Genomic DNA, 13,928 nt, shown 5'->3' with positions numbered 1-13,928 from the left:
AAGGGAAAAGAAATTTACTTTAATGACAAGGGAGAAATGACCTCGTACTATCACATTGATAATTCTAAAATATTATTTCAATCTCAGTTTATTTTAAAATATGTTGGAAGATTTAATCTCTCTGTTCAAGAAGAAGATCAGCTTTTCATACAGACTAATGAAATATTCTGGAAAAATGAGAAGGTCAGTATTATAATCTCTGTTCTTGTATGATCACATTAACATATTTAGCTGAACATTCTGTAAGTTATATGTTATCTTGATTTTTTTTTCTTAATTGTCAAAAAGCAAAGTCTTCAAGTTTGAATATTTTACTAACAGGCTGATTTCAGATGTGCAAAAGTCAGATTTTAGAAGCTAACTTCTAAATACATAAACAATTATACTGGAAATGGTCTTCACCAAACGTAACCCATTAATGACATATAGCGTATTATGCACGTCATCTGCCATCTCCCTGTTTCACAAGCCAAGCTTGCATCTTTCCCAGCAGATGATGGCTGAATCATTTAGCCATCATCTGCCCCTAGCAGCCACTGGTGGAGCTCCACCCACGGCTGTAAGTCTGTGAAATGCCGATTTCAATATGCTATAGCGGGTCGGCAGGGGGGTGAGCTGTTCTAACCACTCATCAGCTATGAAAGACAGCCTGTATTCATATGAGACCATGATGTTTACTATATACAGCAATACTGTGACATTGCTGTATATGGCACAAGCAATTTGACAATTGCTGGTTCAAGGTTCCTAAGGGGAATAACAAATACGGTGAACAGTAAAAAAAAATAAAAAAAAATAGGAAAGTTCAAATCACCCCAAATCACCCCAATTTACTCCATTAAAAATTAAGAAATAAAAGCAATTTAAAAAGTGCACATATTTGGTATCACTGCATTTGTAAAAGTCCGATCTATGAAAAAAAAAAAATGAAATCATAAAATGGAAACAAAGTGCTGGATAGTTCTGAAGTAGCAACAATGAGTCCAAATTGAAATCCCCTTGATCACCCGTGGAAAGTTCTTAACCCCATAACGACTGCCGATACACCATTTAACGGCGGCAGGTAAGCATACTTAAACCACAATGCCGCTTTTTAACAGTGCTGAAATTTAAGGATATAGCACCCCCCAGTGTCGGAATATCTCATGATCATGATCCCGGTTGTTTTTTACCGACCCCAGTGTTGCGATCGCCGTTATTAATGGTATAAAGATGACCACAAAAAAAGTCTGATTTTACTTTTAATTTCTCTCTCCTCTGATGTGATTGCACATCAGAGGAGAGAGAAATATGGTTCCCTGGTGCCCCGATCACCCCCTGGTACCTTCTCTGCATACCCCCCTCAAGTCCCACGGGCCGCCGGCTTCTTCTCCCAAGAGAAAATAAGGAAAATAATAAAATAAAAAAAGTATTTATTTCCATTTTCCCATTAGGGTTAGAGTTGGACTAAAGTGGGTTGGGCTAAAGTAAGTTGGGCTAAAGCTAGGGTTAGGGCTAAACTTAAAGTTAGGGTTGGGGCTAAAGTTAGGGTTAGGGTAGAGGCTAAAGTTAGGGTTAGGGTTGGGGCTAAGGTTGGAATTACAGTTAGGGTTGGGATTAGGGTTAGGGGTGTGTTGGGGTTAGGGTTGTGGTTAGAGTTATGGTTAGGGTTGTGATTAGGGGTGTATTGGGGTTAGGATTGGAGATAGAATTGGGAGGTTTCCACTGTTTAGGCACATCAGGGGATGTTCAAACGCGACATGGCGTTTGATCTCAATTCCAGCCAATTCTGCATTGAAAAAGTCAAACAGCGCTCCTTCCATTCCAAGCTCTGCCATGCCCCCAAACATTTATCCCAAATAAGACTAAAAGTATTAAAGCTCATCCATTATAATGTAACAAAACCCAAAACAAAATGGACTAGAAGCAGTTCATAAAAATATATGAATTTTAATGTACAAATATAAAAAATTAAAACAAGATCATACATAAATGATTATTGATATAGTATATAAGGGAGTCAGCAAACACCTAGACACCACATACAAAAAGGTCTGGTAATAAAGTGGCAATATAATAGAAATCACATATACCAATCAATATGGTCGTATGAGTACACGAGAGGTATAAAATAACATGCAAAAATGTAATAACCACCCAAAAAAGAGGGGAGGGTAATAAAGTGCAAAAGAGAAAAATAGCTAATCAGTGGTCATATAAAGTGCCATAGTGCATATATTAGTGTTCTAAAGCAGGATCTACAAAGAATTGACCCCCAAAAAATTATAATCCAATACCTAATGAGACCACTGCTGCCAATAGCCAGACTGATAAAGAGGGTAAATGGGACTAAATAAACTGTAATGAAGCCAAAAAATAAACCAACCTTACTGTGATGTGGGCTGAGGGAACCCCAAACAGTGGTTTATCCCCACATATAGGGTATCAGCGTAGGCAAGACAAATTGCTCAACAACTTTGTGTGTCTAATTTCTCCCGTTACCCTTGAGAAAATAAAAATTTGGGGGTGAAATTTTTGTGGAAAAAATGCAATTTTTTTTATTTTCATGGCTCTACATTATAAACTTGTTTGAAGCACTTGAGGGTTCAAAATGCTCACCACACATCTAGATAAGTTTTTAGAATGGTGTAAATTTTAGGTATTTTCTATCATATAGACCCATTAAAGTGACTTCAAATGTGATGTGGTCACTAAAAAAAAGGTTGTTGTAAAAATGAGGAATCGATGGTCAACTTTTAACTCTTATAAGTTCCTAACAAAAAAAAAATTGTTTCTAAAATTGTAACGTAGACATGTGGGAAATGCTATTTATTAAGTATTTTGTGTGACATATTTCTCTGATTTAAGGGCAGAAAAATTAAAAGTTTGAAAATTGGAACATTTTAAATTTTTTTGCCATATTTCCATTTTTTTAATAAATTAATGCAAGATATATCGAATAAATTTTACCACTAACGTAAAGTACAATATGTCATGAAAAAAACGATCTCAGAATCAGCGGGATCCGTTAAAGCATTCCAGAGTTATAACCTCATAAATGAATGAAGAGGTAATGTTCCAGCTCCCATAAAATCCTTATTCTTTATTAATCCATTAAAAACAATTAATGTGGCGAAAAAATGGTCCTTGGAAAAAACTGTCAGTTCAAGGTAAAGTGACGCGTTTCGATCCGAACAATCTTTATCACAGCTGTTTTTAATGGATTAATAGAGAATAAGGATTTTATGGGAGCTGGAACGTGACCTCTTCATTCATTCATGCTGATCAAACGGAGTTCCGTGAACCCGTGGTGGTTGTCGGTGAGCTGGTTTGCCCCTTTTTTCTCTCTCTAATTATAACCTCATAAATTGACAGGGGTAAGAATTGTAAAAATTGCCTTGGTCATTAAGAAGCAAATTGGCTCTTTCAATAAGGGATTAAAATTGCTGTTGGGAGAAGGCGAAATATGAGAGACCTGGATCAGTTTGTAATAGAGCGGCTCCAAAATTCCAACTGAGAGATGTAAGAAGCTTGTAGATGGTTATAGGAAGTGATTAATTGCAGTTCTTTATTCCCAAGGGTGTAACCTATTAAGGCGAGGGAGCCAACAATATGTCCGGCCCATTTTTGGAGTTTTGTGTGAAATTCTGTCCAATTTGCATTTTTTTTCTCAGTTTTTATTTAATTGTTCCAATGCCCACAAAGGAAATAATCATCTCTATAACAAAACATGCGTAACTGCAATCCTTTTCTGGGAGAAATACTTCATTTTCTAGAACAATATCAAGGGTTCCAATACTTTTGGCTATGACTGTCTCACATGTACTGTGCAGTGCTGCTGATTGGTGCGGATTTGGGCCTTGAAACTTGCAAATCTGTTAAAATCCTTCTTTTAAGTTCACTGGTCTTGCATCAGCTACACATACAGAGAGGTACACTGGTTCAATGTTAAATCTGTGGGTCCATAATTTACTCTCAGAGAGTTTATACCTATTCAAAGACTTTCTATTTAGGGCTCGGACCACCACTCGGACCAGCACAGTGTAGCACGTCATATTTGAAAACTTTTCAATAGTAATAGTTACACTTTGAAGTATGTTGCTTTTTAAAAGGGATTGTCCAGGACAAACATATTGATGATGAGAGGTTGTGGGTCTAAATATTCACCTAAGTAGGTTAACAATGCAACTACTTTTTATTCCTTACATCCATGGTTTTTCAATCACTCCTGGTATATGGCCAAAATTGAAAGTGCCCAGTCCACATGATCCCCTCCCCGGTAGTCGCACTGCACCCTTACCAGGCGATAGTCACTGTCTCCGAACTTTTGGCTGGCCTACAGATTTTGCATCTCCCTCCAGTATACTCTGTTGTCATAATCCACGCTCCTTCAGATGACAGGTAACACAAACAAAGCTCATGTGTCCAGCAGCAACAGTTCCAGGGAAGAAAGTTCCTGAAATCCAGATGACAGATCCCTCAACAGTAGCACGTGTGTCCAGCCCAGCCAGCAACTGAACTCCAAATCACCATAGGCAATCCATCCATTTGCTTCAGAACGTCATCCTCGATCCTCTTCCTTCGACGTCATTCTCCCAACTGCCTGACTAAAAGTGGTTTCTTTTCCTTCCTCCCCTAAAACATTTGCTTTTAGCTTAAAGAATGATGTATATTCCATAAGGGTCCCGTCACACACAGCGAGATCGCTGATTTTGTGACACATCAGCGATCTCGCCAGCGAGATTGCTGTGTGTGACGGGGATCAACAACCGGCCCCCCTGCCGGTTATCGCTGATCGTGCTCGAGTGGCCTGGGCCATTTTTCGATCGCTGGTCTCCCGCTGGCCACCGCACATCACTGCGTGTGGCAGCGAGAGACCAGCGATCAGCGACGCTGGACGTTGGTTTCTAATGTAAACGTCGGATATCCAGGACGCGACTCCTGGATACCCGACGTTTACATTAGAAACCAGCGTCCAGCGTCGCTGGTCCTGATCGCTGGGGCTGTCTATGTGACAGCTCTCCAGCGATCAGCCTAATGATGTCCGAGCGATCCCATCAATTCGGTTCGTTGGTGGGATCGCTGGGACATCGTTATGTGTAACGGGGGCTTAAGTCCATCTCCTGGAACTAAATGTGACACTCCCTGTAGTGAAGGCGGCTCCCTTGGGTATACAATCCCCATCCACACTATTGGCTGGAAGAACAATGGAATGATAGAGTTCCTTGATTACTAATCTTGGGTTTGGCCTTATGTGTGCATAATATCTAGCCTGCATGTCTTCCTCTCCTACTGTCACTGAATGGAAGCATTGATTCCTGAGGCTAAACTGACAAGCAAGCAAATCACTAATAAAACACAGCAAGCAAACCTCTATTATAATGCAACGATAATATTGATGCAACTGGTGCTCCATGCTGGAAAAAGTCGGCAACCCCTAGAGCTGTAGACTCCGTTTTATGTTTCTTGGTCCAATAGTCTTTAGTCCATGGTCAGCTCCTCACAGTAATCAATGCTCTGGCAGCAGCCAAATGTAAGCAATGAACAAAGCTGAATACATTTTTATAATAGCAAAATGCATTAAAAAATGTGTCAGATATTTAATATTTTATTATTTTTTAGGTTCCACATTTTAAGAACACATATACTGTATTAAAAAATTGTTAATTTATGCTTCAGATTCCAGTCTCTAAGTGCACTGAGGACTGTCCACCAGGTTATCGAAGGATCCTAATGAACGGAAGCCATAAGTGCTGCTTCGAATGTCTGCAGTGTTCTGATGGAGAAATATCTAATGAGACAGGTATTTATTACTTTCCATTCCAATAAAATTTGCTTATATTATATACATCATATGTCGATACATCTATATATTTTATAGACATCAGTAAATTTTAGACAGAGGTTTTTTATTTTATAAATTTTTTATACTCTCTGAATAAGTACATTTATTTGACAATCATCCTTTTGTGTATAACTGGTTATTTTACATTTGTAGTTGTGCTGTTGGCTGGAAATGGGTAGACAGCTGTCAGAAGAAAATTAGTAGGTAATTATGTCATCAGGGAGATTCAGGGAGATGATCGCCATCATAGAAGGGGATGTGGGGGCTCATCAACTTCAGTGTAGTTTTCCACTGAACATGCATCCAAAGATGCACAACCAGTTGAAATGAACAGCTGCACAGAAAGCACCCTCTACCGTAATAACTGTACAAGCCACCAGACTATCAGAGGCCAGCAGCTGATGTTGGTGTGGCACCCCAGAGTCTGGTTGTCATAGTGACATTGCCTCCCTCTAAGGGGTGATGTCATGCCTGGAGGCAGGAGGGGGGTCCCCATGCCAGGTAACACAGGTTACATGACAATTCCTGCTGCAGGTCAGAAAGGGGAGCTTCCTTATAAATTCTGGCCAGCAGGTGGGGTTAGTGAGTCAGTAAGAAGTCAGCTGAGAGAGTAAACATGGGAGTTGTCATGGAAACGGGAGCAGCTGGAGCTCATGACAAGACAGTTAGAGAGTTAGAGTTGGTCTGTGAAGAGGGAAGGGACAGGAACAGGCTCTGGGGAACTAAAATGGCATATAGCTGACCCCAGAGCGAAGCGCTGATATAAAAAGGGATTTCAGAGTCCTTGGCTGGGCAGGAGCTGTAATCTGGAGTACAGGGGACTGCAAGTTCCTTGGACACACTGAATACCTGAAGGCACAGCAGCAGACCAAGAGCCCAGGGCTGACAGTGAAAAGGATAGTACCCGTGGTATAGGCTCACGCTGTCAGTCATACAGGTTAGAGATCATCATGCAGGAGAGGGCTGCAGCTTAGCTACAAGCAGCAGGGACCCAAAAACAGAGCACAGAAGGAAGGTCCCCAACCCCACCTGACATGGTGGATCCCCTGAATGCCTCCAGGTGAGCTGGACTCAATCCCTTGTCTGCAAGTGGTACCCCAGATTGCAACTACTTTCAAGTAAAAGGTAAAGAAAACTGCACCTCTCTGTGTCCTTCACTTATTCTCTGCACCCCAACATTCACCACCATCTGAACAATCAAATATATTTGCCCTGGGGCAGTACTCTACCCGTGGGGAGCTGAACCATTTTTGCTGCGTCACCATCAGTCCCAAAGGACCGAACCGCAGCGTCGGCCACCCATTGCCGAACACCAAAGGTGGCGTCACAATTAAACACCACATAACTATCCTTTTTTTAATTACCGGACCCCCAGGGTCACGGACCGGGTCACTGCCACCGTGACATCCCCTTTTGAGAGCCTGACTGGCCCGGTACCGAGTAACCCCTGGCCCTGCAGGGCGCTCCAACAGCATATCCGTTAGAGGTGATGTAAGATATTACTTCCATGTGCTGCACCACCAACTTGCATAAGCTATGCAGCATGAAGAGAACAATGCTTGTTATTGGAGAAACTACAGGTAAGAAGTAAGAAATTCGGGCATACCCGAACTGTAAAGTTCAGGGTCAGGTACAGACCACAAACACGAACTTCTCCATGAAGTCCGCATTACTGTTCGGCAACCTGAACATCTGGTGTTTCCCATACTGTCATCTGCATGACAGCACGAGAAACATCAGCGGCTCTGATCCGTGGTAAGAATATTACTGCTGATCAGAGAGCTGCAGTTCCCATGCTGTCAGGTGACAGCATAAACCAGCAGCTGTGACCAGTAGTAAAAAGTTTACCGTCGATCACAGACATCGGCTGATGAGAGAGTACTACTCCCATCAACGTATGACAGCTGTCACTGATAGCAGCTGGCACCTGTGCTATGAATAAATTTAAAAAAATGATATGGGTCTCTTCTATTTTTGATAACCAAAGCAGGAAAAACTGACAGCTGCGGGCTAAAACTCTCAGCTGTCAGCTTTATCATGGCTGGTTAACAAGAATAGAATAGTCACAACACTGTTTTTTAAATGATTTAAATAAATAATTTTAAAAAATGGGGTGGGGTATCCCTCAATTTTGACAACCAGTCAATCTAAAGCAGTCAGCTAGGGGCTGGTATTTTCAGGCTGGTAAGAGGCCATGAATATTTGCCCCCATAGCCTAATAATAGTAGCTCACAGCTGCCCCATAGAATTCTGGCACTTTGCTCGGCTCTTCCCACTTGCCCTGGTGTGGTAGCAAGTGGGAAAATATTTATGGGGTTTATATCAGCTGTTTTGTGGCCGCTGACATCAAGCCCACAGGTTAGAACTAGAGAGTCATCTATAAGATCTCCATTACTAACCCCATAGCTAAATTGTAAAAAAGACACAGCCAGAATAAAATCCTTTATTTGAAAGAAAGACACTGACTCATTTAAATGGGGTCAGAGTCCGGGTTTGGGTTCTCGTGCCATTTGGGTACCAAAACAAAACTTTTTTTTAAATGTTCATACCAGAACATTCCCAGGTTCTCCCATCAACTAGTAAGGAGATTATTTTTTTAAAATGTTAGAGGAAAGTACTAGGACAAAAATCGACCGAGATAGGGAATGTTTTTAGAAGACATTATTTTAGAATTTGGTTAAGGAAGGGGGACATTATTACAGGATAGAGTACAGGATGGGGGACTTTTTTTAGGGATAGAGTACTGGATGGGGACATTTTTACAGGACAGGGGCTAGGACAGAAAACATCATTACAGGATGGAGGCCAGGATGGGTCACAGCATTACAAGATAGAAGACAGGACATTAATGGTGATACTATTACTGAATAAGGTTTGCTATTTTAGGATGTGGGATGTTATTCCAGGATGGTGACCAGTACAAAGAATATTGTTAGATGATGGGGGCAAGGATGGAGAACATTGTAAGAGCATAGGGGTCATGAGAGGGTACGTTATTATAGAATAAAGGCCAGGATAGAGAACATTATTGGCAGATAGGGGCCAGGACAGAGGACATTATTACAGAACAGTGCATATTATCACAGGGTGGTGTCCAGTATGAGGCACATTATTACAAGACAGGGGACAGGATGTGGGACACTATTACAAGATGGGTTACACTATTTCAGGATTAGAGTGAGAGTGGGAGATGTTAATGTAGGATAAGGTCCAGGATGGAGTACATTATTACCGAAGGGGGAAAAGTTACAGGAGATTATTAGAGCATGGAGGACATTATTACATGATGGGAGTCCTTACTGCAAGATTGCTACCAAGACCCGGGACATTATTACAAGTAGTGCAAACTGAAGGAAAACAAAGGAGCACAAATAGGGTCTTGTCTCACGTTACACAATGTGCAATTTTGATCAAAAACTGCTCACCTGGTGGTGTAGAGACCAGGCTTATATGTCAGGTGCCGCAGATCCACAGGTCGGCTAGCGACCTAATAAGTGCTATTATCAAGGAAGATTGTGGATCATGTCCACTTTGCCAGATAATTTAGGATGCAAAATATGGTTAAAAGATAATGGTGGTTTATTCTACTCGTTTCGAAGTCCTATATGACCTCTTCTTCAGGAGATACCACAGGAGATAGTGAATGGGGTGAGCGAACACACATGTTTTTATAGGATCAAGAACACTAGAGGAGCCCGTACATATGATTAACATACTGGAGTGAGCTCAGGACTAAATTTTGCACCAGAGCTAGTGATAAGCGAGTATACTCGTTGCTCAGGTTTTTCCGAACATCCTCGAGTGTCCTCCAAGCATTTTGGCGTGCTCGGAGATTTCGTTTTCGTCGTCTCATCTGCATGATTTGCGACTTAAAAGCAAGCAAAACCAAAGGAAAAAACACTATGTGTATATACCCTAATGAAAATAAATAAGTAAAAAAGCAAGTGCATTAACTAACATAGGGTACTAGGTAAATAAACACTGTTTTGATCAAAAAAGTATAAAGCTGTCCCACCACGGCAAGGTGCTCCCATTTGAGTCAGTAACTACACTAACGGTAAAACCTACCTAGTGTGAATGGTGGCAGTGTCTCTGGGTCCCAAACGGACACCCAGCTTAAGAGGGACTATAAATGAACTACACAGCTCAGTAGAAAGGAGGCCACACCCTATTTGTACTGAATACAAAAATACTAAAGAAACACAAAAAAAACTGAACTGGAGTAGACTTCAATGACATGCATGATGTAAAAGCATGTTCACACTGGCCATAAAAGCAAGCAAAACTAAAGGAAAAGCAATGTGTGTATATACCCTAATTAAAATAAATAAGTAAAAAACCAAGTGCATTAAATAACATAGGGTACTTGGTAAACACTGTTTTGATCCAAAAAGTATAAAGCTGTCCCACCACGGCAAGGTGTACCCATTTGAGACAGTAACTACACTAATGGTAAAACCTACCTATTGTGAATGGTGGCTTTTACATCATGCATGTCATTCAAGTCTACTCCAGTTCAGTATTTTTGTGTTTCTTTTGTATTTTTGCATTCAGTGCAAATAGGGTGTGGCCTCCTTTCTACTGAGCTGTGTAGTTCATTTATAGTCCCATTTGGGACCCAGAGACTCTGCCACCATTCACACTAGGCAGGTTTTACCGTTAGTGTAGTTACTGTCTCAAATGGGTACACCTTGTCGTGGTGGGACAGCTTTATACTTTTTTGATCAAAACAGTGTTTACCTAGTACCCTATGTTATTTAATGCCCTTGCTTTTTTACTTATTTATTTTCATTAGGGTATATACACACATTGTTTCTTCCTTTTGTTTTGCTTGCTTTTATGGCCAGTGTGAACATGCTTTTACATCATGCATTTCATTCAAGTCTACTACAGTTCATTTTTTTTTATGAATTGCGACTTGCAGACAGGCTGAATTCATGTGAGGAATGCCTGTTTGTTAGGGAATTCCCACATGTATTCAGCCTGTCTACAAGTCGCAAATCATGCAGATGAGAGGACAAAAACTAAATCTCCGAGCACCAAAATACTCGGAGATCATCCGAGCAACGAGTATACTCGCTCATCACTAACCAGAGCCTGTCAGACTATAGATACAGTACTGCATGTCATTCATTCTACACTTGAGCGCCTGTACTGGACTCATTGTCAGAGTAGGAATCGCATTACTCAACTTCTTATATTAAAGAGGACTGTAGATGTAACTGTAAATGTCAGACTCATTTATTTACTATATCCATTAGCACTTGTGGTTTTCTAACAGACCCTGATGGCATATCAAGTCACATCTTAATGTTATTTATTCCATGTATTTAGTTTGAAAGGCTTATCCTGGCAAAAAGACCCAACATTTTTTTTCTCTCCGGCAGAAGTTACATATCTCCACGTTGTCAGATCCTCTAGTTATCAGACATAGCATTAGATGAGGATCTCTAGTTTTCCACAGTTTCAAAAATGAAATCTATAAAAGAATCCTCACTGCACTTATATAGATTCTTTTATTTTGATTTTTTATGTATTCTTCTTTTAGACAAGCGATCATGCATCAGGTGTCCAAGAGACCAGTGGCCAAATGACAACAATCAATGTGCACCAAAGGAGACAGAATTCTTATCATATACTGACGACTCAATAACTATTATAATAACTCTCATTGTTATTTTTCTTTTCCTCAAAACTTCATTTATCTTGGGAATCTTCACTTTATTTAGAGATACACCAGTCGTAAAAGCATCTAACCAAAGCTTAAGCTTCTCCTTACTTGTCTCCGTTATGCTAAGCTTCCTCTGTATATTTTTGTTCCTTGGTCGTCCTACAAGAGTCACCTGCATGCTTCGTCAGACTTCATTTGGGATCATCTTCTCAGTAACCATTTCTTCTATTCTGGCTAAGACTATTATGGTCTACTCGGCCTTCAAAGCCACCAAACCTGGGAGCAAATGTCGAAAATTTATTGGAGTAAAGATCATCAACTGTTTAGTGTTTGTTTGTTCATTTGTCCAAGTTGTACTTTGCATTATCTGGTTATCTACTGCACCGCCATTTCCAGAAAACAACTTTGACTTGTATGTGGACAAAATTATTCTTCAGTGTAATGAAGGTTCGATAGTAGCATTTTCCATTATCCTGGGTTACATTGGGTTTCTTGCTGCAGTGAGTTTCTTGGTTGCTTTTCTGGCAAGAAATTTGCCAGATAGTTTCAATGAAGCTAAATACATCACATTCAGCATGCTGGTTGTCTGCAGTGTCTGGGTGGCTTTTATCCCGGCATATTTAAGTGTCACTGGAAAAAGTTCAGTTCTTGTAGAGATATTTGCTATATTGTCTTCAAGTGTCGGCATTTTGGCCTGTATATTTTATCCTAAATGTTATATTATTATCCTGAGACCAGACTTAAATTCAAAAGACAAATTGTTAAAAAATCCTAAATATGGAAGAGAAAATCTAACCACATAAATCATGTTTAGCAATGTAATGTATTCAGATATTTCCATTGGGTATTTTCTTTATTTCCATAATGACCAATTATACAATTTACATTTTAGATCTTTTCTAGAATTCTGTTATGTGCAATCAATGGTTTGAATTATGTAACAGTTTAAACCTTAAAAAAATTACATAAAATGCATTCAATTGGTCTTTTAGGCACCTAATGAAATTATTCCAATATTTTAGGCAAATGTTTGTTGTCAAAAAATTGTTAAAATAACAAGATACAGATTCATCGAGTAGATTAGGCACTTTTTATGGTGTAAAAATGTAGCAATAGTTTTGCACAAAAATTTTGGAAGTAATATACCAGTCCTTGCCAGCTACACTTCTTTTGAAAAGTGGATGGAATGTCTAAACTGATGAAGTTTTTTACTTAGTTGTCCAAAAGTTATGCCTGTTTTCAGAGAGCAGGAACAGGTCAATTGTTTTCAAAGTAAAAAAAGTAATGGCTTGTCAACAAGTCATGAAAAATATTCCTACTGGCGAAGAAATGTCTGGCAGTGTAGAGCCAGTAACAACAGCCCTAGCAGCAGAATCAAAGTATAGCACTTATAAACTTAGTTGACAACCAGGAGATGTGTGACTGGTATGGATGTGCAGTAGAGGTTGCAGTAGACATAATATATAAAAATGTGATAGAGCAGGCAGGAAATGTCTGTCAGTGTAGGGCCAGCAACAGCAATCGCAGCAGTACAGGATAAATTACATGTCAAACATAGAGCAGATGTCCAGCTAATCATGGGCCATCAACAATCGTTTTCTCTGCGACCGCGTTCTTCAGGAGATGAGAGTCAAAGGGTAGGGGTTATTATTTCTTTATTAAGGGAGGCTCTGCAGGCTTGGACTTTCTCTCTTTTCCCTACTGCTGATGAAAGAATGTCTGTGGATCGGTTCTTTGAAGCCCTTGGGCAAATCTATGATGGTGTGTGACTGGCTGAGGACATGGTTATGAGTCTACCTCAAGGAAAGCACTCAGCTGAGTGGTTTTGTTCTGAGTTTAGACAGTGGGCCGCAGAGGTATCCTTGAACGATTCGGCTCTCAGAGTATTGTTCCGCTGAGGTCTGTCCGAGCATCTTAAGGACGCTTTAGCTTTACATTCCTCGAGGAAGCTGTGACACCGACTGTCTGCATGGACAGTAGACTCCATGCTAGGGGAGTGATGCAACAGGAGACCTCCTTGTACCCCGCTAAAGTTGAATCCTCATTACCTGTTTAACCAATGGAGGTGGGAGCTGTTTCTTTTAAAGAAAAGGAAAGGAGATGCCACAAGGAAAACAAACTTTGTTTCTACTGTGGGGCTCCGGGACATTAGAGAAAGGACTGCCCATCTTTCCCTCCATCCTCCAAGGTGTCGGGAAACGTCTAGTTCTGGGCAACGGTCGAGGAGGTTGCCCAGACCTGCAGGTACACTTTACTTCAAATACTAAAATTCTGCTCCAGGTGGAACTTGGGGTGGACGATGGTCTGTTCCCTTCTATGGCGTTTGTGGATTGTGGTTCAACCATTAATTTGATTGACTCCAACTTGGTGACTCATTGTAAGATAGGGACAGTTAGGCTGGAGACTCTATTGAAAGTTGTGGCCATTGACTCC

General features: G+C 40.5%; 1 protein-coding gene across 1 annotated transcript in view; it reads left to right on the top strand.

Moving 5' to 3' along the window:
- Positions 1–12,298, top strand: part of LOC141098809 (vomeronasal type-2 receptor 26-like) — an 85,755-nt gene extending 73,457 nt beyond the window's left edge. Inside the window, exons 4-5 of the mRNA XM_073586785.1 lie at positions 5,659–5,782; positions 11,373–12,298. Of these exons, the coding sequence (XP_073442886.1) occupies positions 5,659–5,782; positions 11,373–12,298 (1,050 nt within the window). The remainder of the gene's footprint in view (positions 1–5,658; positions 5,783–11,372) is intronic.
- The last annotated feature ends 1,630 nt before the right edge of the window (positions 12,299–13,928 follow it).

This window comes from Dendrobates tinctorius, unplaced genomic scaffold, assembly GCF_039654945.1.
Source record: "Dendrobates tinctorius isolate UK_male_01 unplaced genomic scaffold, ASM3965494v1 ptg000095l, whole genome shotgun sequence".
NCBI lineage: Eukaryota > Metazoa > Chordata > Amphibia > Anura > Dendrobatidae > Dendrobates > Dendrobates tinctorius.
The sequence above is the reverse complement of the archived record's forward strand: the minus strand, read 5'-3'. Positions and strand labels throughout refer to the sequence as shown.